This window comes from Eleginops maclovinus, chromosome 12, assembly GCF_036324505.1.
Source record: "Eleginops maclovinus isolate JMC-PN-2008 ecotype Puerto Natales chromosome 12, JC_Emac_rtc_rv5, whole genome shotgun sequence".
Lineage (NCBI taxonomy): Eukaryota > Metazoa > Chordata > Actinopteri > Perciformes > Eleginopidae > Eleginops > Eleginops maclovinus.
In genome coordinates, this window is record NC_086360.1 from 23,360,538 (window position 1) to 23,383,535 (window position 22,998).

The 22,998-nt window shown below is 40.2% G+C and overlaps 4 protein-coding genes across 9 annotated transcripts; 3 read left to right on the plus strand and 1 right to left on the minus strand.

Annotated features, from left to right (window-relative positions):
• The first annotated feature begins 2,023 nt into the window (after positions 1-2,023).
• Positions 2,024-11,288, plus strand: si:ch211-102c2.8 (trichohyalin). Its single transcript, XM_063897495.1, has 29 exons — positions 2,024-2,090; positions 2,179-2,279; positions 2,377-2,431; positions 2,505-2,627; positions 2,889-3,413; positions 3,841-3,924; positions 4,031-4,126; positions 4,717-4,824; positions 4,929-5,010; positions 5,115-5,259; positions 5,363-5,455; positions 5,548-5,660; positions 5,762-5,867; positions 5,976-6,098; positions 6,806-6,919; positions 7,029-7,256; positions 7,327-7,389; positions 7,474-7,554; positions 7,759-7,860; positions 7,944-8,126; positions 8,225-8,356; positions 8,452-8,672; positions 8,750-8,876; positions 8,954-9,037; positions 9,116-9,327; positions 9,477-9,503; positions 9,682-9,748; positions 9,836-10,021; positions 10,259-11,288. Exons 1-29 carry the CDS (start codon positions 2,024-2,026, stop codon positions 10,322-10,324), a joined length of 3,714 nt encoding a protein of 1,237 aa, XP_063753565.1. The 3' UTR covers positions 10,325-11,288.
• Positions 11,289-11,621: 333 nt separating this feature from the next.
• ccdc117 (coiled-coil domain containing 117) lies at positions 11,622-14,753 on the minus strand. Of its 4 annotated transcripts, none has more exons than XM_063897052.1 (6): positions 14,430-14,753; positions 13,968-14,084; positions 13,634-13,684; positions 13,274-13,546; positions 12,843-12,989; positions 11,622-12,594 (listed from the first exon to the last, which is right to left on the minus strand). In XM_063897052.1, exons 2-6 carry the CDS (start codon positions 14,060-14,062, stop codon positions 12,351-12,353), a joined length of 810 nt encoding a protein of 269 aa, XP_063753122.1. In that variant the 5' UTR covers positions 14,063-14,084; positions 14,430-14,753; the 3' UTR covers positions 11,622-12,350. The 4 variants fall into 4 exon arrangements, with proteins under 4 accessions (XP_063753122.1, XP_063753123.1, XP_063753120.1 ...); XM_063897053.1 differs by having other exon boundaries at positions 13,634-13,681; positions 14,430-14,752; XM_063897050.1 differs by having other exon boundaries at positions 13,968-14,157; positions 14,430-14,740.
• A 765-nt stretch (positions 14,754-15,518) lies between these two features.
• tcn2 (transcobalamin II) lies at positions 15,519-18,840 on the plus strand. 2 transcript variants are annotated; one of them, XM_063897043.1, is made up of 10 exons: positions 15,519-15,688; positions 15,965-16,032; positions 16,475-16,664; positions 16,750-16,919; positions 17,011-17,163; positions 17,413-17,585; positions 17,700-17,874; positions 17,971-18,151; positions 18,250-18,368; positions 18,484-18,840. In XM_063897043.1, the coding sequence occupies exons 1-10, from the start codon at positions 15,684-15,686 to the stop codon at positions 18,543-18,545; spliced, it is 1,296 nt and encodes a 431-aa protein (XP_063753113.1). In that variant the 5' UTR covers positions 15,519-15,683; the 3' UTR covers positions 18,546-18,840. The 2 variants fall into 2 exon arrangements, with proteins under 2 accessions (XP_063753113.1, XP_063753112.1); XM_063897042.1 differs by lacking the exon at positions 15,519-15,688 and adding an exon at positions 15,691-15,712.
• Positions 18,841-19,426: 586 nt separating this feature from the next.
• On the plus strand, positions 19,427-22,987 carry dguok (deoxyguanosine kinase). Of its 2 annotated transcripts, XM_063897049.1 has the most exons (8): positions 19,427-19,707; positions 19,883-20,063; positions 20,555-20,664; positions 20,746-20,945; positions 21,368-21,515; positions 21,662-21,777; positions 22,235-22,334; positions 22,511-22,987. In XM_063897049.1, the coding sequence occupies exons 2-8, from the start codon at positions 19,964-19,966 to the stop codon at positions 22,535-22,537; spliced, it is 801 nt and encodes a 266-aa protein (XP_063753119.1). In that variant the 5' UTR covers positions 19,427-19,707; positions 19,883-19,963; the 3' UTR covers positions 22,538-22,987. The 2 variants fall into 2 exon arrangements, with proteins under 2 accessions (XP_063753119.1, XP_063753118.1); XM_063897048.1 differs by having other exon boundaries at positions 19,427-20,063.
• The last annotated feature ends 11 nt before the right edge of the window (positions 22,988-22,998 follow it).

The following is a 22,998-nucleotide window of genomic DNA, read 5'->3' on the forward strand; positions in this document are numbered from 1 at the left end:
CACTGGATATCCGCCTGCTTTATTTCTTAATGCTGAACGGCTTAAAGATGGGATGACTTTAAATGACACTTCTCAGATTGTCTGCATTTTATGTCAAAAATTCACTTTTCTTTTCAAGCTTTCTTTTTATGTAATCCATTATTATTCATGGCTTCTTCGATTTTATATAAATATTTTTTATTAAAAGGTTGTCGATTTTATCCAATATCTTCCATGACGTGTGAACTAATAACTCCAAATCAATGCAGCATTGGAAGTAACTAAGTATATGTACTCAAGTATTGTACTTATTTGAGGTACTTTCACTTTAATTCTAAACTACTTTATAATTCTACTCTACAACATTTTGGAAGCAAATGTGAATACTTTTTACTTCACTGTATTTATTTTACAGATTGTTTTACTTTATACCCTTTTGACACAAAACACTATAGGGAAATACTTTTAAAATATGATATTTTTTTATAGATTAAGGCAGCCATCCAACATTATATTTAAGGAACTCAAACCATCAGTTGGTTTAGAGAAAATTGATTGGCAGCAATTTTGCTAAGAAGTTTTTATCCCAAAAGATTCACAGTTCCTGCTTCTTATTGTAAATATTCTCTGCTTTTGCTTGAAAATACAAAATATTTCAATATATTTCTTTGCAATGAGTCATATCTTTACTCCTAATACTTTAAGAATACCTTTTCCTAATCATATTTGAATACTTTTACTTAAGTACTATTCTCGATGCAGTACCTATACTTGAAATTGAGTATTTTCACAGTGTGGTGTTAGTAACCTACTTTAGATAGATACGATGAATACTTTTCCCGCGCACTGATTAAGCCTAGGCAACTATACTGGACAGGGAGGGCACACCGTAACTCTCCCGCGGTGCGTTCACTGACCGTCGCGAGTCGTCGTGAGCATCGAGCTGTTTTACTATCTCCATGGCAACCTGCTGAAGTTCCCGTCACTCAGGACTCAGCGCTGTGAGCCTTCAGAAGGGAGAGACAAGTTCAGAGGACATTTCAATCTTGTACTCCGACAGAAGGTATGTGTTTGTCAGTTAACTGGTGACGGTATGATTTGGATTTGAAGATGTGATATTGTGTGTTTTAGTAGCTAAATCCTTAGCGAGTGTCAGCCAGACTGGACTTCTGTGAGTCAGGTTAAGCGTGCGTTTATGTTATTGGTGTTAAATAACTAGATACTATACTGGACACACTACTGATATTCAGAGGTGTAAGAGGTAAAAGTAGAAGCAGGAATACTCTGGTACAAGTAAAAGTCCTGCAATCAAAATGTTGCTCTAGTAAAAGTATAAAAGTATTTGCATCAACATAAAGTAAAAGTACTCAGTATGCAGATCGGCCCATTTCAGAATAATATGTATTATATGTTTTGATTATAATTATTGATGCATTAATGTGTTGCTACTTTTAATTCCTTTGACTGCAGGGTAGCTTTTTTATTTTAATCCAGGAGTAAGTAAACTCTTAAATGTTGATAATATTTCACATGATTAATCAAAATCTGCAAAGCAACTAAAGATATGAAATAACTGTAGTGGAGTAAAAATACACGATTTAACTCTGAATTGTAGTGAAGTAGAAGGATAAAGCCAAACATTTAAATACTCAGGTAAAGTACAAGTATCTCAATATTGTACTTAAGTACAGTACTTGAGTAAATGTTAGTTACTTTACAACACTGCAGATATGAAGCACTTCAGTCAGGGGTTATTTAAACATCTTAGAGAAAAACTCCAGCATTAGCTACCACGCTAAAGTCAGTGTTTGTACCTGTTCTTTATGTTTATTTTGGGCAGTGAGAGGGACAGGAAGACAGTGGAATTTATAGTCTTCTTAGTGAAAAGCAGTGAGTTTGGCTCGCTAACAAGCTGAATTGACTTGGTTCCCTGGACAACTGAGCAACATAAACCCCCCCCCCACTCGATATGACTGCCCAACCTTAACCAGTGGTGGACATGTTGTGTTTAGTGTGTTTGCATTTTTGTCTTTAGCAACGAGACATGGCTGAACGAGATAGTGACGGAGCGGAAAGAGATGCAGAGGACTCAGATGAGCTTTTTTCCACAGGTTTTATTAGCAGCACATCTTTATTAATATCTCACCTTATTGGAGGTTTGCACTCACTGTTGAACCTTTTGTCTGCCCTTACTCTCAGACCTCAATGACAGCAGTGAGTCTGGACTGGACTCTACTCTGAAACTGGACCACTGTGACCTCCTGTTGGATGCTCTTGACGCTCAGCTCAGTCGACTGCAGGTCTGGTTCTCCTTTGTTTGTCTGCTTTTCTGTACTAATGTAGCTTAAGTCATCTGGATCAAATATTTGAAGAAGTCACTGTTATTCATATCTAAAGGTCCAGCCAAAGAAACATTTGGACATTTCCAGAGAGCTTGATTGCAACTATGAAGGTAATATCATCAACGCACTCCTAATTTAGAGATTTTCTTCAGGTGATTATCTGTTGTGGTTGTCTTTTTTCAGATCCTCTGAAGTGGAGTCATTCTCTGAGCAAAGACACTGGGCTTGGGAGTACAACTCGAACAAACGACATTCCTATGTCTTGTCTTGATTTGATACAAACTCCGACGAAAGAGCAAACCTCAGGTAAAATGTCATTACTAGTATCGTTACAGAAAAGACTGTGATTTCTTATGTTCTTGAGCAATATTCTTCTCAAAAGATTGTCTTTTTAGGCAACATTAGAAATTCTAAACTGCTGCTTGTCATGACGGTTTTGTTCATTAACTGTGTCACTAAAATTCACTTCACTTTGAGAAACAATGGTTTGTATAAAAAGGACGCCCTCTTAAATGCACGAGATCACTTTCTTTATTTACTCAAAAGCTCTCACCTCTCTTCCCCCAGAGAGCTCAGGCTGTCGGACTGGCCATGTCCCTCATGGGGACACTAATCAGAAACTAGACAGAAAGACAAGAGCCAAAGAGGAAATGGAGTCTCAGAGGGAGCAGGTCATCTGGAGGCTGGAGCGGCTGCTTGGAGACACCTGTAACGAGGGGAGGATGGAAGGAGAAATCCTCCCTCCTTCAGACAGCATCTGCACCGAGGACTTTGTCAGCCGCTTCAGAGACGAGATGGTGGAATTATCATTGCCAGAGAGTTATATAGAGCATCTAGACAAAGAAGAGGTGACTAAGAGGACAGAGATATCTGACTTTCAGTGTGAACAAAGAGAACACTTTATACTTAATGTTGACAAGAGAGGAACAGCAATGACAGGGAAGAGCAGCGAAGACCCAGACAGTGCTCACTACTGTCAAAGTGAGGAGAAATGTGTTTATAATAGCAACGGAGTAAATACATCAAGCAGCAAGAAAGCAGGAGCTGGAGAGAGATACAACGCACCGCAGAGGCTAAGTGATGATAGCAGCAGTGAGTACTCTCTTTACAAACTCTTTATGGACCTGTATGGTGCCCAGAGGATTCATTTGAACTCACACAACTTCTCTCTTCCTACTTCTAATGGGGATATTGCTAGGAAATGTAATGAGCCCATTTATTACCCTCAGGGGATAACACCTTTTCATTTTGGACATGATCTTTTGCAGTACTCTTATCCCAGAATGTCACATTTACACACATAAATAAACTAATGATATGAAAGCACATTCATGCACGTAGCCTTCGCTGTAGTCCCATCCAAATAAATGCTTAAAATATTTATCCCCAAGAGAAGTACTACGGTTTCTATCCCTTTTGTATTGTGTCTACAGCACACAAAGCTGCCTTTGGACTTTTATTATTGACTTTTCCTTTGTATGTGCCCTCTACAGCTGTATTTGCCTCTCTTCTCTCTCAGTCTCTCACAGAACAGAGGCTGCAGCAGATCATGAAACCACACAGCGCAACAACAGCTGTTCTCCTAAGGCCAGGTGTTTGGCAGGTACCTCACACAGATAACACTGACATACACACACACTGTGAAGCTAATCCTCTCGGGAATGTAATCACTTCAAACAGTGAGTGTAGTCTGCTTGTTTCTCTCGCAGGAATACCTGTGTGGAGTTTTGACACCGTGTCCATTGACAGCGACCTGGACTCAGTCTGCACGGAGCAGGTCAGGCAGCACATCTACAGGCGGCCAGGTGAGAGACTGCAGAGCATGTAGCTATAGATGCAGGGTCAGACCCAATTTCTATACATGTATTGATTTATTCTCTAAATTCTTCTAAATGAATGCAATATGTGTGATGTAGGTTAACAGGGGTGGGGGAAATAATCAATACAACCTTTTTTTTTCTAATTCTCAGAATTTTTACCTTTTTCAGAAATTCTCAGAATTTTGAATTTTGACTTTATGAAAAACAAAATGCATGAAGTATTTCAAACAGAGATTGTAGCATTTGTAACTCCAATTAAAAAGAGTATATAAATCGGTTAACCACACATGCGACCATTGAGCTTATTTGTCTATTTGTAGGTATGCTGTAAAAAACGTAGTTATTAAACATTGTTTGTGCCATAAAGTTAGTGTGCAGGGGTTTACCTTTTTTCCTTAATGATGCTGGTTTTCTGAACCTTAATGATGTGTAAACAATTACTCTTCAATATATATAAATGATTTGGATTTTATGTTAAGCAAATAACAAAAGAGCTAACAGCACAAACTGAAAAAATAAGAGACAAATATGCAATCATGAAATGACATTTAACATCATGTGTGATCTTTCCCAAGGATGTCGCTCTCTCCTTCAGTCTGTCACAGGCCTGGAGGACTACTGTACCAACCACAGTGACTCTGACCCACACACACAGGGAGAAAGTGAACCGAGATGTTCATCAGGTAAAGCAAGATCCTACTCTGTACTCCTTTATGCATTCACAATAAAAAAAGATAAAAAGGAAATCTTTAAATGTCAATGATTATGCCTTTTTACGTTTACAAAGGCCAAAGCTGCTCTTACGGAAAAGTACAGAACAGAAGTCCTTCTGTCCGTAAAGCACAGCGCAACAAGAGAGACACTTACAGGTGAATCACATCAAAGATTTATAGGCTTACTTTACAATTAAATCGTCTCTTCCTATTCTGCACATAAACAACATTCTGACTGGTACACTGTTTGTGTCTCCCAGACATGTGTGTTCTTTAGATGACATTAACAAGGACACTGAACAGGAACTGAATCCAAGGAGCAGCCGATGCAGGCCTGAGAGGACATCACAGAAGATGCAGTCTGATTGGGCCAAGATGAAAGAGCGGCTCTCTACACTCCACCAAGTGAGAAAGAGTGGATGGTGATTTAAGTATCACATTTGACAAATTACCCTCCGTGTACATGTGTAAGAAACATCCATTTCCCTTGTTTGTGTGTCTGGTTTAGAAATGTGAGAAAGAGGAGCAGAAGCTTCAGAGGAAGAAGACACAGTTAAAAGATGTTGAGCTGTCCCTTTCTGAACTTAAACAAAGGAGAAAGGTAAAGTTAAGCATCTTATATATCCAGGAGTTTATATGAACACCGTGTCCAGATGTCTGATTAACACGCACAGTTTTCGGTGTACATCCCAGCATGCCTTGCAGGAATTAGAGCGACTGACTGTAGAGAGAGGAAAGATGGAGGAGGAGAAGAGATCTCTGGAGGTCGCTCTGAGAGACAGCCGGGCTGGGAAGGATGCTATTAGGTATTAAACAAACCTCCTTATAAAAGCTGTCTACATTAAAATGTATCAACATAAACCTGTCTGGTATAAAGAATAGTAATAAAACTATAAATGTGTTGTAGTCGCCAGCTGCATGAGCTGCAGAGGCAACGAGAGTCCTGTGTGCTCGAGGTCAGAGACCTGGAGGAAGAACTCACAGCGCTGAAGGATGGTAGTTTCATCGAGAGGGTAAATAAACATGAATATAGAAACATGTCTTTCAATATTTGGTTGCATTCATGGACATGTTTTAAAATATTATTATCTTACTATTCTTTTTTCTTGTTCCACAAACAGCCCGGCTGTGTCGTCTTTTCATTGTTAGAGAGGCAGGAGATGGAGCGACAGCTGGATAATGCCAAAACAGAACTGTTCACTGAACAGCGACGCGCAAGAGAGAAGTTAGAGTCTACGCAAGAAGTACTGGGCTGTTTATTTACTTTGACATTTTCACCAGTTACAAGCTGATATAACTCGAAAACATTTAGGAAAAAACAACTAAATATAGTAAAACCCACAAAACAAAACCAGACGAGGAGGTAAAAGAAGAGGATATTTATTTCTAGAACTTTAAGTATGACGACAATGATTAACCGTGTAATAATATGACGTATATATTCCATATAATAACATAGGACTACTATTACTACAACTCTTGTGTTTAATTATGATGAAAGATTTTTCATAGATGAGGAAATAACAATAAAAGGTTTTCAGCCCGTAGAAAGATAGGGCAGTTTACTATCCGATTAAAGGAAATCATTTTATGTATCCAATGACTTTCACCTTATGAAGAACATAGGTTACCTTTTTTTTTTTACCAAAAGGTCAAAGAACCTATGGGAATATATAGGCTAGTTTGCTGTGTTAATAAGCTCCATTGACAGCATCAAAGAACGCTAAACCTGTTGTCTTCCTTTTGTTGATATTTTAAGCAGTGTGTGTGTTTGACTGAAATAAGTATTGATCAAGTTGTGAATGTATCATTTCAGTTTAGCTGTGTTCTCGATATTGTGTGAGTGAAACCAGTGAGGACGTAGGCCTTTTTGTTTCGGTATTGAAGACATATGTTTTATTTGTGTTAAAAAATTTCTCTGGTTTGTTTCTTTTGTGTTAACTCGGAGCAGAAGTTGGAGGAGACTTGTGAGGAGCTCCAGAGAGTCACAGAGGCAGAGAGCTTACTGAGGAACAGGTGTGCTTGTCTGGAGGAGAAACAAAGGCAGAAAAAGGATCAGATCGAGGTGGCAATTTCCACACATTTCTATTAGAAAAATGGCATCCTTGCAACATCCAGTTTTGTTTATGAAAGACGTTCTGACTATATATTTCTGGTGTATCTTTTTCTGTCAGGCGGTAGAATTTAAAGTCGGCGAGATGAGGGGTGAGCTGGGAGAGTGTAAGGTCAGAGTGAGCACTCAGGAGAAGATGTTGGCCCAGAAGGAGCTGCAGCTGCTAGATTTACAGGAGCAACGTGGGGCCTTACAGGCAGAAAGAGATGGACTGCAGGGGGAGCTAAATCATCTGAAAACCCAGCACTGCAGTGCAAGGAAAGAGGCCCACAAGCAATCCCAAAGAATGGTGAGTGTTTTCTTTTTAAGTCAACAAACCATGGTTTCAAGTACTAACATTTCCTCTTTTGTTAATACAGGAGGCAGCGCTGAAAAAGCAAAAGAAAGAATTGGCTCTGGCTCATCAGCAGCAAATCCAAAAGGTGATTAATACAAAAACTAAACTAATGATCCTTCAAATGACAGTGTGATTAATGATCTAAGACTCTCTCTGGCTGTGCCCTCAGGTTAATAAGCAGACTGAAGAGGAGAAGGCAAACGCTCTGTCTCTCACACGACACATCGAGTCCTTAAAAAGTTCCATTCAGGTCAGAGTTTTCCTGAAAATATGAAATCCACTGTAAACTTTTTAGTAAAAGCTACCTTGCTCTGCCCAAAATGCAGGTATTGTTTATTGAGTTTGGTCGGATATAGTGGCTATCAATACTCGCCTTTGTTTTCATCATGATTAATGCACTATTCACAAAGAGTTGAAAATACAAACTTAATGTGATCCTCTCCTATTCTTGTAGCTAAAAGAAGAGGAGACAAAGAAGCTGAGGGATTCTCTGGAGACGCTGCAGCAGGAGACAAAACAACGTGAAGAGCAGCAGCATAAAGAAGCCTTGGAAGAGGTACTCGGATAATCCTCTTCCTAAAATGTACAATATTTTTGCTCCACGACTACATGATGGGCTAATTATGTTCTGCCATTTAGGTGCACAAAACAATAGAGCAGGAGAGGAGGAGGTGGGAGGCTGAAAAAGAGGAAGCCGTGCAGATGCACTCTGGGTTACTACAAATGCAGAACAGAAAGAGCCTGGAGAGCATGAAGAGCGAGATGCAGCGAGAGAAGAGTAAAGCAGTGGCTCTCCAACATAAATTGGTGGAACTAAAAACTGTAAGGTGACCACCAACACTGACAACATGGCCATTTTGAATAAATCAGAAAGGTCTCCTGATTCCATTCGCTTTCTGTGATGTATTTGTACCTGTAAGAGAGTGCAGGAGATGGAGAGTGAGAGCTGTGCTCAGCAGAGGGAGCAGGAGTCTGTGACGGCTCTGATGTGCCAAACACTGAAAGAGAAGCACTGGGCTGAGCTGCAGATGTTGCAGAGACAGATGGCGCAGGTGCAAGAAAATCACAGAAAGCAATCATCTGCAGGCACATAAAGAGCGTGCTGCTGTAGACAAAAAAGCTGACATGGTGTGATGTGTGCTCACAGGAGAGTCAGAGGGCAGAGGAGGCTGTTCAGCTGGCGAAAGAAGAGTCTGACGGGATCCGGCTGATGCTTGGAGAAAGAGAGAGCAGCCTCAACCAAATCACAGCTGAGCTACAGCAGAGGCTCAGGCACTTGACCCAGGAGCTGGGAACAGAGAGCCAGCATCTGCAGCTCTTAGTGGAGCCGAGTGGAGCCAGACAAAGCTCTGTGCAACTACCTCACAGGTAGCCCTTACACACATCCGGTTTAAAAAGCCTACATTCGATCTGTTATTATGTACTTCTAATTCTGTGTTGTGCAGTCCTACAGCAGCCGAGGCTCTTATAAACCTGAGAACACTAAGAGAGCAGTTGAAGCATTTGATAAACCGTCTTCAACAGGAGCTTTGTTCGCAAAAGCAAACCACTGAGCTGCTGAGGAAAGAGAAGGTATCATTAAGACGGTCTTGTGTTTTGAATTACTGCCCATTAAATGTGCATATAAATACAAGTCTGTGCTTTTTCAGGAGAGAGAATTGAGCATCCAGAGGCAGCAGCTGAGGCTGGACAGAGACCAAGCCTTGGATTCTGTAAAGGAGCGTCTCATTCAGGTCTAAATCAATGCACTTAAACTCATGTCTGTGTGCATCACTCAGAGCATTATTAATCAACATCATCTGCCCCTGCAGGAACACATCGAGGAGCTAAGCAGTCTGAACTGGCCTTGTATGTGTGATGGAGGAGCTGAGGGAGGAGGAGCGGCAGCTTCTCTTCGCAAACAGCTGAGGGCCAAAGACCTGGAGCTCAGGCAGGTGCAGAGGAGCATGGCTCAGTGGAAGGAGCAGACTGCAGCTCGTCTTGCCTGCAAGTTCGAAGAAGAGTTGACAGCTGAACTAGAAAGGTAACATGCATCAAATGATGTCAAAAAATACTCACATAAATAAATGTTTATTTTTTAAGCAGTGAGTGATGCAAACAGAAATAGAGTTTACAATAAGAACGAAAGGATGATCCGCTCTTCCATATTTAAGTTTTGCTTACATCCCACAGGTGCAAGACAAAGTTGTTAAGGGGCAGGTAACTGGTAACCCTCTGCCTGTCCTCTCAAACGCATGATCTCACCCCAACTCACTGTGATATGCGTCTTATAGAATAGATGTATCATTATCTTTACACGATAACTCCTAACTCCGTCATATAGTAATGAGATTTGTAACAGCAACGTTTTTTAAATGAAGGTTTGTTTGTTTTCCAGAAAACCTTGTGAGGAGAGACAGACAGAGCCTGAGAGGCCTGAGGGAGAGATGACGCTTAGTGCAAAGGTTTATGTCTACCGTTCCTGTGGGCACAAACACTCTATCCTGAATAAATTCAATATGAATTAATACCGCATATCTTTTCCGTACCAGGAATCTCAGAAACCAGCGTCCTCTCCCTCGCTCCATGTTGTGGACTCTGCTGCCTCCCACAGCCCCTCAGACGTGACTTCATTCAAGCTCCTGCGTTTCCTCCAGAGCAGAGTGAAGCAGCTCCGGGTGGAAAACCAGACCTGGAGCCCAGCGTCTGCAAACCCAATCCCTTCAGATTTGTCAGGAGTACGTACTGCATCTTTACATTTATAAATGAACAATAGCACGGCCCTCTAGAAGCACCACAGGGACAACAAAGCATCATCTCAAACAAGCTGCTTTTCCTCAGAGGAACACTGTCTCAGAAAATAAATCTGAAAGTACACAAAACAGAAAGACTGTGATGTGGTGTTATCATTAGGATTACAATATTATCTCTGTGTTGTGTCTCTGTGTCTTCATATTGTTATCAAATGTTTACAGATCACCCAAGGTCAACGCGTTGCTGTTAGTATAAGTCACTCAACCATCAGGACAGTCTCAAGTTAAGGACACCTTTCAAACACCAATGATATCATGTGTTGCATTTAAAGCCACGTCTCTGTGGCAACATAAATGAATCATTTACTGTACATGTGCTAAGGATTTCAGATTAACAAGCAGGTCACAGTGACAAATGACACAACCCGAAGAAGTTCACATTCCTCTGGGTCAAGTTTTATAGCTTATGGTTGCAATGAACTCTGAATGAGCGATGAACTGACTTTTCAATCATGTGAGCACAGATTTCAGAAGACATCGTAAAGCTGAAAGGTCTCTGAAGGATTCTTTTGTATAATCATTAATGTGAAATTAAATACAATAACGTTCAGTAGATGTCTGCCAAGTTCAAACTATTGGTAAGCATTTACTGTGACATCTTTTATAACTTTGTTGAAATACCTTCATAATATCATTTACTGACGCTTTGTAAAAGATGGTTTCCCTGTAATCACATCTGCTCTCACACATGCAGTCTGTTGTTTCCTATGTGTTAGCCATGCTTCTGTACACACTGCGTATTTGTATTTGTGTGTTCGGTTTCTCCTGTGGTATCAGAGCTGGCCTTAACCGAACAAATACATGAAGATAGTTTCTGACAGGGCTGGGAGTGACCTTGAAATGAAATTGGTCACAGTATTAAATGTACATTTGTGTTACAAAGTGGAGACTGTTGAACTCAAAAAGCTAATAGGTCATTGATAAAAGCATACTAAGCTAATAATACACAGCCCAGCCAAAAAAAAAGGTCACAAGCCTGTGGGGGACAGTGCTATGATCTGGGGTTGCTGCAGTTGGTCTGGTCTAGGTTCAGCAATGTGCCCAAAGAATGAGGTCAGCTGACTACCTGAATATACTGAAGGACCAGGTTATTCCATCAATGGATTCTTTCTTCCCTGATGGCACGGGCATGTTCCAAGATGACCAGGATCCATCGGGCTCAAATTGTGAAAGAGTGGTTCAGGGAGTATGAGACATCATTTTCACACATGGATTGGCCACCACAGAGTCCAGACCTGAACCCGATTGAGAATCTTTGGGATGTGCTGTAAGACTTTGCTCAGTGGTCCGAATCTCCCGTCATCAATACAAGATCTTGGCGAAAAATGAACGCAAGACAGAAATACATGTTGTGACGTTGCAGAAGCTTTTTTTGCCAGGCAGTGTATAATATACTGTGTGTGTTTGGTCCCTTGTGGCGTTCCACAGAGCTTAATCCTGGGAACACTATTTTTCCCAATGATGTAAAAATCAACACAATGTACATCCAACAATTTTATCCATTGAAAAACAACTATTGATAATATCTGGAAAATGTAAGAGTTTATTGAAAAACAAACAAGGTCATAACACTCGGTGGCGGGTTATGTATATATACACAGTATGAAAATACAATCAATTCATTAAAGGTGCATTTCCATGACTTCTTTACAAATGTCTCAAAGCTCAGATGGTGTACTTGCTAAGCACTATAGGAAGGTCATCTTTCTATCACAACAACAGCTAACAGGAAGTCATGCTATGAGCAAACGTGAACACACAGGAACAAACGCACATGTCTTGGTAAAAATGCTAAACATAAAAACCTGGACAAAACGTGGGTGCTGCACACTGATGTTGGACAAAGATCAAATTATTTACAGTACTTCAGTGAGTTGTTGGAAAAGATTTGGCAAAAATGCTGTACAAATGATGTCACTTCTAAGGGCCAAGGACAATTCTGTAAGTTATACAAAACCATTTAAGTAAGGCTGCCTAGAAAAAGAAATGTATCTTGACCTCTTAACAGGAGATTTAAATTAATAAAACTAGGTAAGGTTAGCCTTATTGTTCCATCTTTCATATAGTTGGTTGAGATTATAGTTAAAAAACCTCAACGGCGGGACTGTTAAACAAAACGCGTCTGTCTGAAATAATCAGATTTCTGCAAAGCCAAACTGACCCATTTCAAGTGGTTCCAAGTCCTTTACAGAGTCTTCTGTTGACTACATTTCAAGTATTTTACTTTGGCATGCTTCTCGATCATCAAGCACCGTTACATCTCCATGTCCTCCTCTCCAAAGGTGTGGACTACAGGAAAGCTGTACAGAGCAGAGTGTGTGTCTGCAGGCAGACTGGAGGGACTCAAGGGGATGTGAGGGATAGGAGATGGACAGGGAGTCGGGGGCAGCCGAGACACTGTATGCTTTTTATGCTGTTTCTGTAAAGAGACCTTTCGCTTCCGACAGAAGGGATCTTCTGGAGGCCGCCACAACACCAGCTCCATGCAGGACTGGCTCCTAAAGAGACATGAGGAACAGGAGGTGAGATACAAATAAACAGGGAAAATGTTTCTTAAACTTAAAGTTTACTCCTTTATACTTCTACTCCACTACACTTAAAAGGGAAATCATGTTAAAAAAATAATACTTTAAGTAATTTTCGATGAGTACTTTGTCTAAAAAATGTCCACGGTGCAACAGCAGAACAGGAGGCCTACACCTTCATGAGACATTAAGACGTTTAATAACAGAATGAGGAAACGTACACAGACTGGGCTACTGTGTGCGGCAAGATGTCACTGATCCCGCGCTGCAGACCCTCCTTCAGACTGTCGGACATCACCAGCACCGGCCGTCTCGGGGCCGGCTCTACATTAAGATCTTCATCTTCATCGTCATCCTCCAGCGTTATCCTGTGATACAGGATCACAGTATTTGCCTCATGCCTACAGTCTGTAATGATGTCACCTTTTCATGTGATAACAACATATAATCCTAGCACCACCTCTGAATGGGATACAGGCTCAATACACAGAAGAAGCTCCACCGGCAATATCTTAATAAAATACAGTTTTCACAAAATGAAATGGCAAGACTGAACCAAAGACAATATTGAATAGTCACACACATATATAGTTTCTGACCAGTGAAGCAATGTTTTGCAGTCAGCTAGTTGGTGGCTTTTTGATGCATATACCTGTCTTCGATCTCCTGTAGTTTCCTCTGAGCGGCCTCTACCTCCATGCAGGAGCTCTCTGGCTCGGGTCGGGGCAGAGTGGAGGGCGGCTGCGACAAAGTTGGGTTGTGAGATGCTGGGCAGGGTTTTGGGGGTGCAGGACTGCTGGGCTGTGCGGGCAGAGGAGGGCGGCTGGACGCTGTAGTCCAGTCATGATGGGTGCTAGTGTTGGAGTTTTCTGAAACGTCCACTTCTGCCTCGAACATTAACCTCCTCTTTTTGGCACTGCATCCCCTGAGTTAACAGCAAGGTATTGTCTCATATTTGACTTCCATGGCATTGTCAAATGGTAAGTAAAACTGCTATTCATATTTCACTTACTCATCATCAACTCTCCTCCTGTGCTTCCTGAGGCATCTTGTTTCCCAGCTGCTTTGGGACAGAGAGTCAGGCGTGTAAAGACACAATTTATCAGATTCAGAATGAAAACATAGTTCACATGCTGCCATTGTATTTATGGAGAAGAAGAAAAAAGTAGCACTTAAGAGTTCAACTTATGCCCCAGCACTTACAATGGTCTTGCTTGTGTATAGTAGATATGTCAGCATTTTTTTATTGTCCTTACTTTGAATCGTTTTGGTTCATTTATTTTTGAAATGCCGTATTGTAATGCGATGCCAGATGCAAGAAGAGAATGTAAACTTCATCTACATACCTGTTAGAGAGAGGTGCTCTCTGTAGGTGGTCTGACGTACTTGGAGATCCGAGGTCGAATTCAGGATAGCTTGTGGGGCCTGAAAACGAATACATGGCTGGCAGAAACCCCAGCTCGCTGCGTGTGGAAACAGGGTGATACATGGTGCTCCAGTGGGTGAAATGAATTGAAGACGCACACGGGTCGACAGCTATAAAACATTGACACTTATCAGATAAACAGTTGCAGGCATTGTCTGTTACCTGCGACGCACACTAAGTTATAACCCAGTGTGCACATGGACAGCTGGCTGGTTATCTAGCTAGCTTCAACGCCACTGTTGTATGTAACGCTATGGGTAAAATGGCTATTATTAAACCATGACACGGTCATACACAATGACAGATTTATCCCTGCGCTGAAAATCAACTTTGAATAACTAAAGCATAAATGTAACGCTAGTTTTAGTCATTAAAGACCGACCTGTGCAGCTGCCCGGCCCCTTCGTGCTGTTGTTGTTGTTGTTGTTGTTGTTAGCTATATTCAGTTTCCCCTTTGGATTAATCCCATTAGCGCAAGACAACAGGCTCTACATGGTCTCACCAACATAACACTGATAACACGTTAAAGCAGAAATAGCTCCCACATAACAAAAAGTCCTTATGGGGTGAAGTGCTTCAATGGTAGGCTGGGTCAATCTGACGTTAGCTCGCTATTCTGAAAAAGTGGCGTTAGAAGAGTCGCGGAGGTTCCAGAAAGTGCGTGGTACGTCAGGTGCATTGTGGGAATTGTAGTTACGGAGGACAAACGACTTGCAAGCAGACTCACCAAGCACACTTACTCAAGTACTGTTTTGAGGTACTTGTACTTTTCTTGAGTATTTCCATCATATACTAATTTATACTTCTACTCCACTACATTTAAAAGGGAAACATTCAATTTTACTCCACTACATTTATTTAACAGCTTTAAATTAATTTTACAAATGCATCTCTAAAAATGTAACTAGTGGACTAACACTGTTAAGTCACAAAAGAGTTTAATTATTTTACAAAAATTCCAACAGTACTTTATTTGTCTACAACAGTAAAATTCTACTAATGAACTAGAAATGTCACATACAGTATACATATACTACACACACACACACACACATAAAGGCCATTTGCCACTGCACAATGATTACTTTGTTATACTGTAAATACAATTTGCTGATAATACTCTGATAATAAGTCATATTTTGAATTGAGGACTTTTACTTGCAATACTGAGTATTTTGACAATACTATATTGGTACTTTTACTCAAGTAAAGCATCTGAATACTTCTTCTGCCGCTTCTTACATCATATGTTGTGTTAATAAACACAAGAAACGTTAACAAAGTGGTGTTTTGTTGAAGCGTTAGCACTAGTTTTAGCTACTTACCTTAGAAAACCAAACAATAGTAAAAATGTCAGTTTCCAGATACTGACCGGTTATGTAAAGCAAGATGAAAAACCTTATTCTTGATTTGCATGTTCGTATCACCGAAGAGTACATGTGATGACAAGATAGTTACCCCTCAACATCCTGATTATAGTCCGGCCCACAGTTTTTGTTCAAAAGCTTCCCTCTTGCTTTTTTCATCGCGTTGTCATCTCAAATGACCGGTCATGTGACAGAGTGAAATACTGGAGCTGTTTTCTCTGCCTCTGTTCTTTACTCAGCGTTTGTTCTTCACACTGGAGTCGTTCCTGATGAGGTCAGACACTGCTGTTTACTGCACGTAAAGGCTTACAACAGGCTATTGACCTATCTGCTGTGATACTGTTTTAATTACGATCTTCACACAGCTATTTGATATTTACAGCAAATCGCTAAATAGAATTATGTTTAATTAATAATATTCAGATTTAAGGGTTGACATCTGTTTACCTGCATTGCTCAGAAACGTTTCTTGATCATTTTAACTGTGTTGTAATCTTAACCTATGAGGCGTTTATATTGATGTATTTCCACTGTTTTTATTATCCAACAGGCTGTACAGAATGGTGTCTTTGGTAATAATCGCTGGACTACTGGCTCTTGCCTCTGGTAAACCATGTGGTAAGTGTAATTATATTTATATAAACATATCCAGTTTCGTCAACTCATTTGAACCCTGGAAAACCCCAGTTGACCAAATACACTGATTCACTGAGTTGGACAGTCACTGATTTAGCAATTTGTGTAACCTTCATATTGTTAGCTCATTGACAAGAGTTGAGTAATTGAAAAGTTCCATAGACCTGTGGCACCTTTTTGGTCTTTTGTGCCATGTGGGCAAGATATCAAGGAAAAGAGACATTGAGATATTTGAAACCTTTTTCTAAAAACATATCAAGTGTTCACAAGTCATTGTTTCCTCTTGTTCTGACCGCTGATGCTGCAGTTCTGGTTTTGCAATGCTCCGAAAGTTCATGTCGATGTCAGCAAGATACTCAAGTATTTTTTTTATGTCTGCGATCAACATTTTTGACTAACATTTTTACATTTATTTTTTTTACAGAAACTCAAACATCTAATAATGAGCTGTTCCTGTCACTCAATAAGAATCTGCTTCGCTCTCTGGAGACGCGGGAAGGACTCCCCAATCCCAGTGTCCACTTGGCATTACGGCTCTCTGATTACCATAACCTTGCTAAGGAGAGCGAACACTTAAATAAACTGAAAAATGATTTGCACAATGACATTCAAAGGTACTGGACTGTTTGACATAATAAATGGCTTGCTATTTTGAATGTGTATGTCCTCTGAACTGATGTTTCCTGTGATTTTTCTCAGCTCTCTCTCTAACAGCCAGTCGGCGGTCGGCCTCTTGGCGCTGTACACTCTGGCTTTGAAGTCCTCCTGCTATGACCTCAACACAATCACTTTCACCGTCAGTGAGAAGAGCGAGACGCTGCTGACACACCTGAAGAAACAGATGGAACTGGAAAAAGAGCATATAGCCTGTGAGTAAAGCAGAGTCTGAAGTTTATTAAGTGTATATATTAACTGTTTGAATATAACGTTTTCTTTTTATTCCCCCTCTGCTTTGCACAGTCAGCCACCGCCCTTTGACCAACTATTACCAGTACTCTCTGGGTGTGCTCGGTCTTTGCGTGAGCGGCATCAGGGTCAACAACCATGTCAGCAACAAGCTCATCAAGGCAGCAGAACATGAGCACTTCAAACATGGAGAAACTGAGAGTATTGGTGTGTGTGATGTGACATTTTCTCTCTTTAAGCTATTAAATAATCCCTTTATGTCACTTAACTTAACGCTGATACGGTGGAATGGGATGTAGGACTGAAAACTGTTGGAGTACAAGAATGAAATTAGGGTTTATTTGTGAGAGGAATCCTATAACCCTAGTTGGTGGCAAACTACATTCTTTTAGTTTTTTTCACATTTCAAGTTAATCTTTCCTTTGCTCGTGTATGTACTCCTCTTTCTCTCTGTAGATACCTATGCCATGGCTGGAATGGCACTCCAGTGTGTGAACGACGCTGGTTCACATGTGCAGAACGCTGCGGAGCTCAACACAGCCCTCAGCAAGATCAAGCAGAAGCTCTTGGCGTCTCGTAGGACCGACGGTCATATTGGTAATGAGTTCAGCACAGGCCTTGCAGTTCAAGTAAGAATAATTTTGGCTATCTTTTGTGATGTTTTTCTTCTATTTTACCACAAAAAATAACCGTTAAACATCGAACATTTTGCAGCCTAAATGTACTTATTTGTTGTGTTAAAGGCCTTACTGGCAATGGGGAGCCATGTTGCAGAGTGTGCTGCCTCAATGGAGGCCATGAGGACAGACGCCAGAAGCAACACATACCATAACGCCATGGCCATATCTCAGATTCTGCCAGCTCTCCAGCAGAAATCATACCTGACAATAAAAAACAGGGAGTGTCTCAATGAGGATGGTATGTGCAGCATTATTTCTACCCCCTGTGTTCACCAAGATTTCAATCCGCTTCTGTATTCTCAATGTTTTCGTCATGGTGTGTGTGCTCTTTTAGACACTCTGGTGCTGGAGCCCATAGATCCTGTGGAAGTTTTACCAAGCCAGACCAAAGTGAGTGTGACGGTGGAGGTGGTTACGTCTAGCGGAACAGCTGCTCATTACACTGTGGACGTGCCAAAGGGCAGGTCTCTGTTGGAGGCCCTTGAACTTCTCAAGGGGAAAAATGTTGGATTCACGTGAGTTCATATACTGTTTTATTGTGCTTCACAGTTTTTTATAGCTTAAAATAATTTATTATGGCTTTTATTGAATATCATTTGATGTCGGTTGGCAGTTTTGATAAGGAGACCAGTCTGTGGGGACCTTTCTTAAGTATGGTGAACGGAGAGCAGGCGAGACAGAGCGACCGCAGATACTGGCATCTCTCCTCTGACGGCACTGCGCTTACTGAAGGTGAACACACTTACCCACAAACAGCACATATACCACTGTGACTCCTAAATAGAGCATACCCTTTATTTCTTTGATATGTGGCTTTAATTTAACTCTGCTTTTTTTTATCCCACAGGTATCAACGATTTCAAGATTGAAGCGACTCAAACGATCTCCATCAAAAACACAGTCTACTGAGAATCAGTCTCTGCCGATGCAACAGTGATTGTTGAGGATCAAAAGCAATTTATTTTTGTTCGGTTCTCTGCTGTTTGAACCAGTGATTATACTTTAATATGCCATAATCTGTGAGGAATTGGTCGAACTGGTTTCATAGAATTTATGCATTTCATGTAGGTTTGAAGCTTGAATAAAAGTGTAATTTAGAACTAATTAAACAGACATTGCTGTGAACATATTTGTATGTGAATTGTAAAGTTTTTGTAATAGAATGTTATTTTTAAATCAGTAATAAAAGTGTTTCCAATACAAAGTGTGTTGTGCTTTTTCCAAACAAATGAAAAAGGTGGTAACTGCTTTTTAAACGAAGACTTTCTATAAGTTTGTTTGTCTGTTACAAACAAAAAATAAAGGAGTAATTGACATTTGATTTAATATTAGATTTCTTTAAAGCATTTTTTAAATATAGTGTACAGTTTGGAAAGTTATTTTATTAAATGGCATGGTCGCAAGATCAAATTGAATAACTAGGCTACATGTCTCTTAATTCAAATATTGTTGTGGAAAAAGCAAAAAAGCTTTTTTTCAAAGAAACGATGAGAAAATAGTATCATTTTAATATCTTAGGGCGATTTTCTGCAATAACAGAAATAAAGCACATTATCTCATGAACCTCAGCCATCAGGGAACATCCGAAGGCAAAGCACAAGTACTTCCGGTTTATGATTATTTTTATATAATTTCTTTACTATAATAAACTGTGTTGTATTTACCCCCAATGCAGTCATGTCTATAACTGTAAGCTAAATGCATAAAATAGGAGCAAGTATTTTGGTCTTTTCCAACAATTTTCTCTATTCACGTGCTGTTTGTCAAAAGGCTTTTGTTTTGAAAGTACAGAGCAAGACACCGGAACAGACTTGAGTTGTTTCTGTTTGTAGCATTTGGGCAACATTTTCTTATGACCTTACCTCCATAACTTTACCTAAAAGCAGCTAAAATGCGAAAGTTTAGCGTTAGCGTTACAGGAACAATTCACCTAATATGTCGACGTTTATACATGTAAAGTTAGCAGCGCATCTAGCTGTAAAGTGATGATTCATAACAGAAGTTCATGTTAGCATCATGCTCTAGTTAGCACACAACAGGGAGAGGAGGAGCTAGCTGTCTTAACTCTGTGGTAATGTAAACATTTGATTACTATTTTACAAGCAGATTAATGTTATACTATATTTGTAGTTGTCGCTTTTAGTATGTCTGCCCTCTACCGAAGCGTTGTGTTCAACCGTGTTTCCAAGTTAAACACATGTTTGATCCAAGTCATGAGATTTGGGTATAATGCGCCTCCTCCACAGTGGAAGACAGCCGAAAGCCTCCAGAGAGCTGGAAACACAACCATACCACAGAAGACAAGTAACCTAAAAGCTATTGCTAATATGTCAGGGAAGCTCAGTGTTTCTTGTTCAAGATGTCTCTCTACTTCAACTGAGATTGGAGCCTCTCGAGTGAAAAGAGTTTCCATCGAGGGCAACATTGGTAAGATCAGTATATATACTGTAGTTCAAAATAAAAAGGATTCCTTTGTAGCACTGTAAAGCTATGAGTGTTGGTCAGTGGTTCACAACGTTTTAGAGAACCGTTATTTTAGTAAAAGTACTAAAACCCACCGTGTAGAAATACTCTGTTACAAGGAAAAGTTCTGCTTTTAAATCCTAAGTACAAAAGTATTCGCAAGCATCAACATTTACTTTAAAGAACAAACTGTTTAAATCTGTATTAGACAGACTGGCCAACTTCAGAATAATACATATATTATATATCTGCATTATGCTTATTGATCTATTCATTACTTTTAAAAGTGGAACTAATTTGTGGACTTTATATACTGCTGGGCATTTTAACACATAATGTAATATCATGCTGTATTAGCTGATGTATATATTGTGTTAATAATCTTCAATACTGTACTTAAGTAAATGTACTAAGTGTTGGTAATATCTTCTCCTGTATTATGTCTTCTCAAATAGCTGTTGGAAAGTCCACCTTTGCGAGACTCTTGCAGTCAGCCTGTCCTGACTGGAAGGTGGTGGCAGAACCTGTGAGCAAGTGGCAGAACATTGAGAGTGGTACCTCGAAGGTGTGTGTGTTACATGTGCAAGACATTTTCTTCATATTTTCACAACTTAAATCTGACCGTCTACGCTCATGTCCCTAACAGGGGACAGACGCCACCCCCCAGACCACAGTCAGCAACCTGCTGCAGATGATGTACCAAGACCCTCAGCGCTGGTCGTACACTTTTCAGACATTTTCCTGTATGAGCCGGCTCAGGACGCAGCTGCAGCCTATTCCTGCTCGCCTGCTCGGCTCAGAGGGAACACCGGTCCAGGTGTACGAGCGTTCTGTCTACAGCGACAGGTGAGCGAGTCACAGCGGGCCCGAAAAGTGAAAATGAAATTAGAGATGTTGTTCTGTGTTGCTGACTACAGATGCAAATTAGGTTATAGCTCACTCTGGCATGGCTGAGAAGCTGTACGCTGTCCCTGTGGAATAAATAAAATAATGAATTTCAGGGGAACTGAAACTTTGATAAACCCCCTAATTGTTCAACATGAGTGATAGGCTGTTGATGTCTTCTTTACCAAAGTGATTTTTGAGCTCTAGACTTATTCCACAATCACTACATTCACACATTGTTGCTCTATTATTGCTGTAGTTAATTATCAAATGTGTCCTAGAATTAGCATAAAATGGATATACTGTTTGTATTATTTAACTATTTGAAAATGCTTTTTATTTTTTTTAGCTCAAACTAAAGTTGTCTCTTTTTGTTCTGTCAGGTACATCTTCGCCCTGAACATGTTTGAAATGGACTGTATCAACTCTACAGAGTGGGCGGTCTATCAGGACTGGCACTCCCTCCTGGTGGAACAGTTTGGACACAAGGTGGAGCTAGAGGGCATCATCTACCTCAGAGCCCCACCAACGGTAAGACTATGACTCATAAACACAAATCATGTTTTTCCACATTATTTTAACTTGTGGTGGTTGATTGTACATAACAATGATAATAATAACCTTAACTATAATTTATATTGAAATAGACTCAAACATTGTAAATTGTTGTTTCTCAGAAATGTTTGGAGCGCCTGCGCCTTCGAGGCAGGGTAGAGGAGAAAGGAGTGGAACTGGACTATCTGGAAAAGCTGCACGTTCAACATGAGAGGTGGCTGGTTGAAAAGAGCACAGAGTGAGTGCAAATGAGATCATGTGTTTGATATCTTCTTTGGACTTTTGTTTTTTTTTAATACTTTGAGTGAATAATAAATGAGGAAAGAGAAAAATCACAAGACTTTTTTAAAGCAGAGATTCAGATGAGAGAACATTTCCGAGCCACTTTTGGGAAAACGTGGCGACTGTGAATGCAGACCGGATGTACTCCGTGTAAAAAGCATTTCAATTTGTGTTTTTATTATCTGTAAACTAGCCTACAAACTATCCTGTTTCCTTTAAACTAAGAAAGTGAAATGACAAACACCACCGGTGCAGCCACTATATTGCAGGATGCTCTATGGATTCCTGTTGGTCCATCACCATTTTAGAAGCCGTTCCTCGCAGCTGTTTGTTGCTCGGCTGTGAACAGATGACGGGCAGCAGTGTGTGGTCCGAGGTGTTCAGTGAAACACAGCTTTACTCTCTCTTTTCAGAACACATTTCGAGAAGTTAAAACAGATACCTGTGTTACAACTCGATGCCAGTGTGGAGTTTAAGAGCAACCCAGTGGTGCAGGAGGAATTTATAACCAAGGTATGTTTATTTATTGTTCGTTAAACCAGACGAGGGCCTCATCCGGGTGTTAAGACCTCATTCTTCATCAGTCTGTGATCCATACAGAATCATTGCTTTCAGAACTCTGATCGTACGTTTGATGTGTTTCATGTTTCTGATCCATCATGATCCTTAAAGTACCTTGTCATACACAGATAAAGAACTTCTTCAGTGTGTTATGAGAAGACGTCGTCTGCTGCAGTCGACAGTGGGGAACAGATGAGATCAGTCGGAACTCAGTCTTCATTCAGACGGATGAGCCCCTCAAAGACTGAAGAAAATCTGAAGTTATTTACAAGTTTTTCTTATGAATAAGCTGTTAGATCACAGTACATGAAACATATAGAAATGCGTTACCTATAAATAGACCTCTCGTTGTTCTTTTTTAAATATTTAGTCTGCATGTTTTTTCTATTTGCACTGGGTAGTATAAGATTATTTTACTGTACCGTTTATATTTAAGTAACTAAGACTGGGCTGTCTATAATTTGACCATTTCAAACACTGTTTACTGAGCATCCTACATTATGTTCTTTATGTTACTGTTCAACACATTCCTAACTGACAAGGAACACGCAAGCAAGACAAGTATCCTATTTATTGTTGTTACATAAATAAACTGCTTTTTTTAATTCCGTGAAAT

What these genes read in the sequence shown, in the direction of transcription:
- si:ch211-102c2.8 (XM_063897495.1), top strand. Translation starts at nt 2,024, where the DNA reads ATGGCTGAACGAGATAGTGACGGAGCGGAAAGAGATGCAGAGGACTCA. An exon ending in TGAACCGAGATGTTCATCAG is followed by an intron (nt 4,825 to 4,928) that starts GTAAAGCAAGAT and finishes ACGTTTACAAAG; the next exon opens with GCCAAAGCTGCTCTTACGGA. An exon ending in TTGACAGCTGAACTAGAAAG is followed by an intron (nt 9,328 to 9,476) that starts GTAACATGCATC and finishes TACATCCCACAG; the next exon opens with GTGCAAGACAAAGTTGTTAA.
- ccdc117 (XM_063897050.1), bottom strand. Translation starts at nt 14,110, where the DNA reads ATGTATCACCCTGTTTCCACACGCAGCGAGCTGGGGTTTCTGCCAGCC. An exon ending in AGAGCACCTCTCTCTAACAG is followed by an intron (nt 13,685 to 13,967) that starts GTATGTAGATGA and finishes TCTGTCCCAAAG; the next exon opens with CAGCTGGGAAACAAGATGCC. An exon ending in CTACAGGAGATCGAAGACAG is followed by an intron (nt 12,990 to 13,273) that starts GTATATGCATCA and finishes CCTGTATCACAG; the next exon opens with GATAACGCTGGAGGATGACG.
- tcn2 (XM_063897043.1), top strand. An exon ending in GCACAGGCCTTGCAGTTCAA is followed by an intron (nt 17,586 to 17,699) that starts GTAAGAATAATT and finishes GTTGTGTTAAAG; the next exon opens with GCCTTACTGGCAATGGGGAG. An exon ending in CGGCACTGCGCTTACTGAAG is followed by an intron (nt 18,369 to 18,483) that starts GTGAACACACTT and finishes TTTATCCCACAG; the next exon opens with GTATCAACGATTTCAAGATT.
- dguok (XM_063897048.1), top strand. Translation starts at nt 19,781, where the DNA reads ATGTCTGCCCTCTACCGAAGCGTTGTGTTCAACCGTGTTTCCAAGTTA. An exon ending in ACCTCAGAGCCCCACCAACG is followed by an intron (nt 21,516 to 21,661) that starts GTAAGACTATGA and finishes GTTGTTTCTCAG; the next exon opens with AAATGTTTGGAGCGCCTGCG. An exon ending in CTGGTTGAAAAGAGCACAGA is followed by an intron (nt 21,778 to 22,234) that starts GTGAGTGCAAAT and finishes CTCTCTTTTCAG; the next exon opens with AACACATTTCGAGAAGTTAA.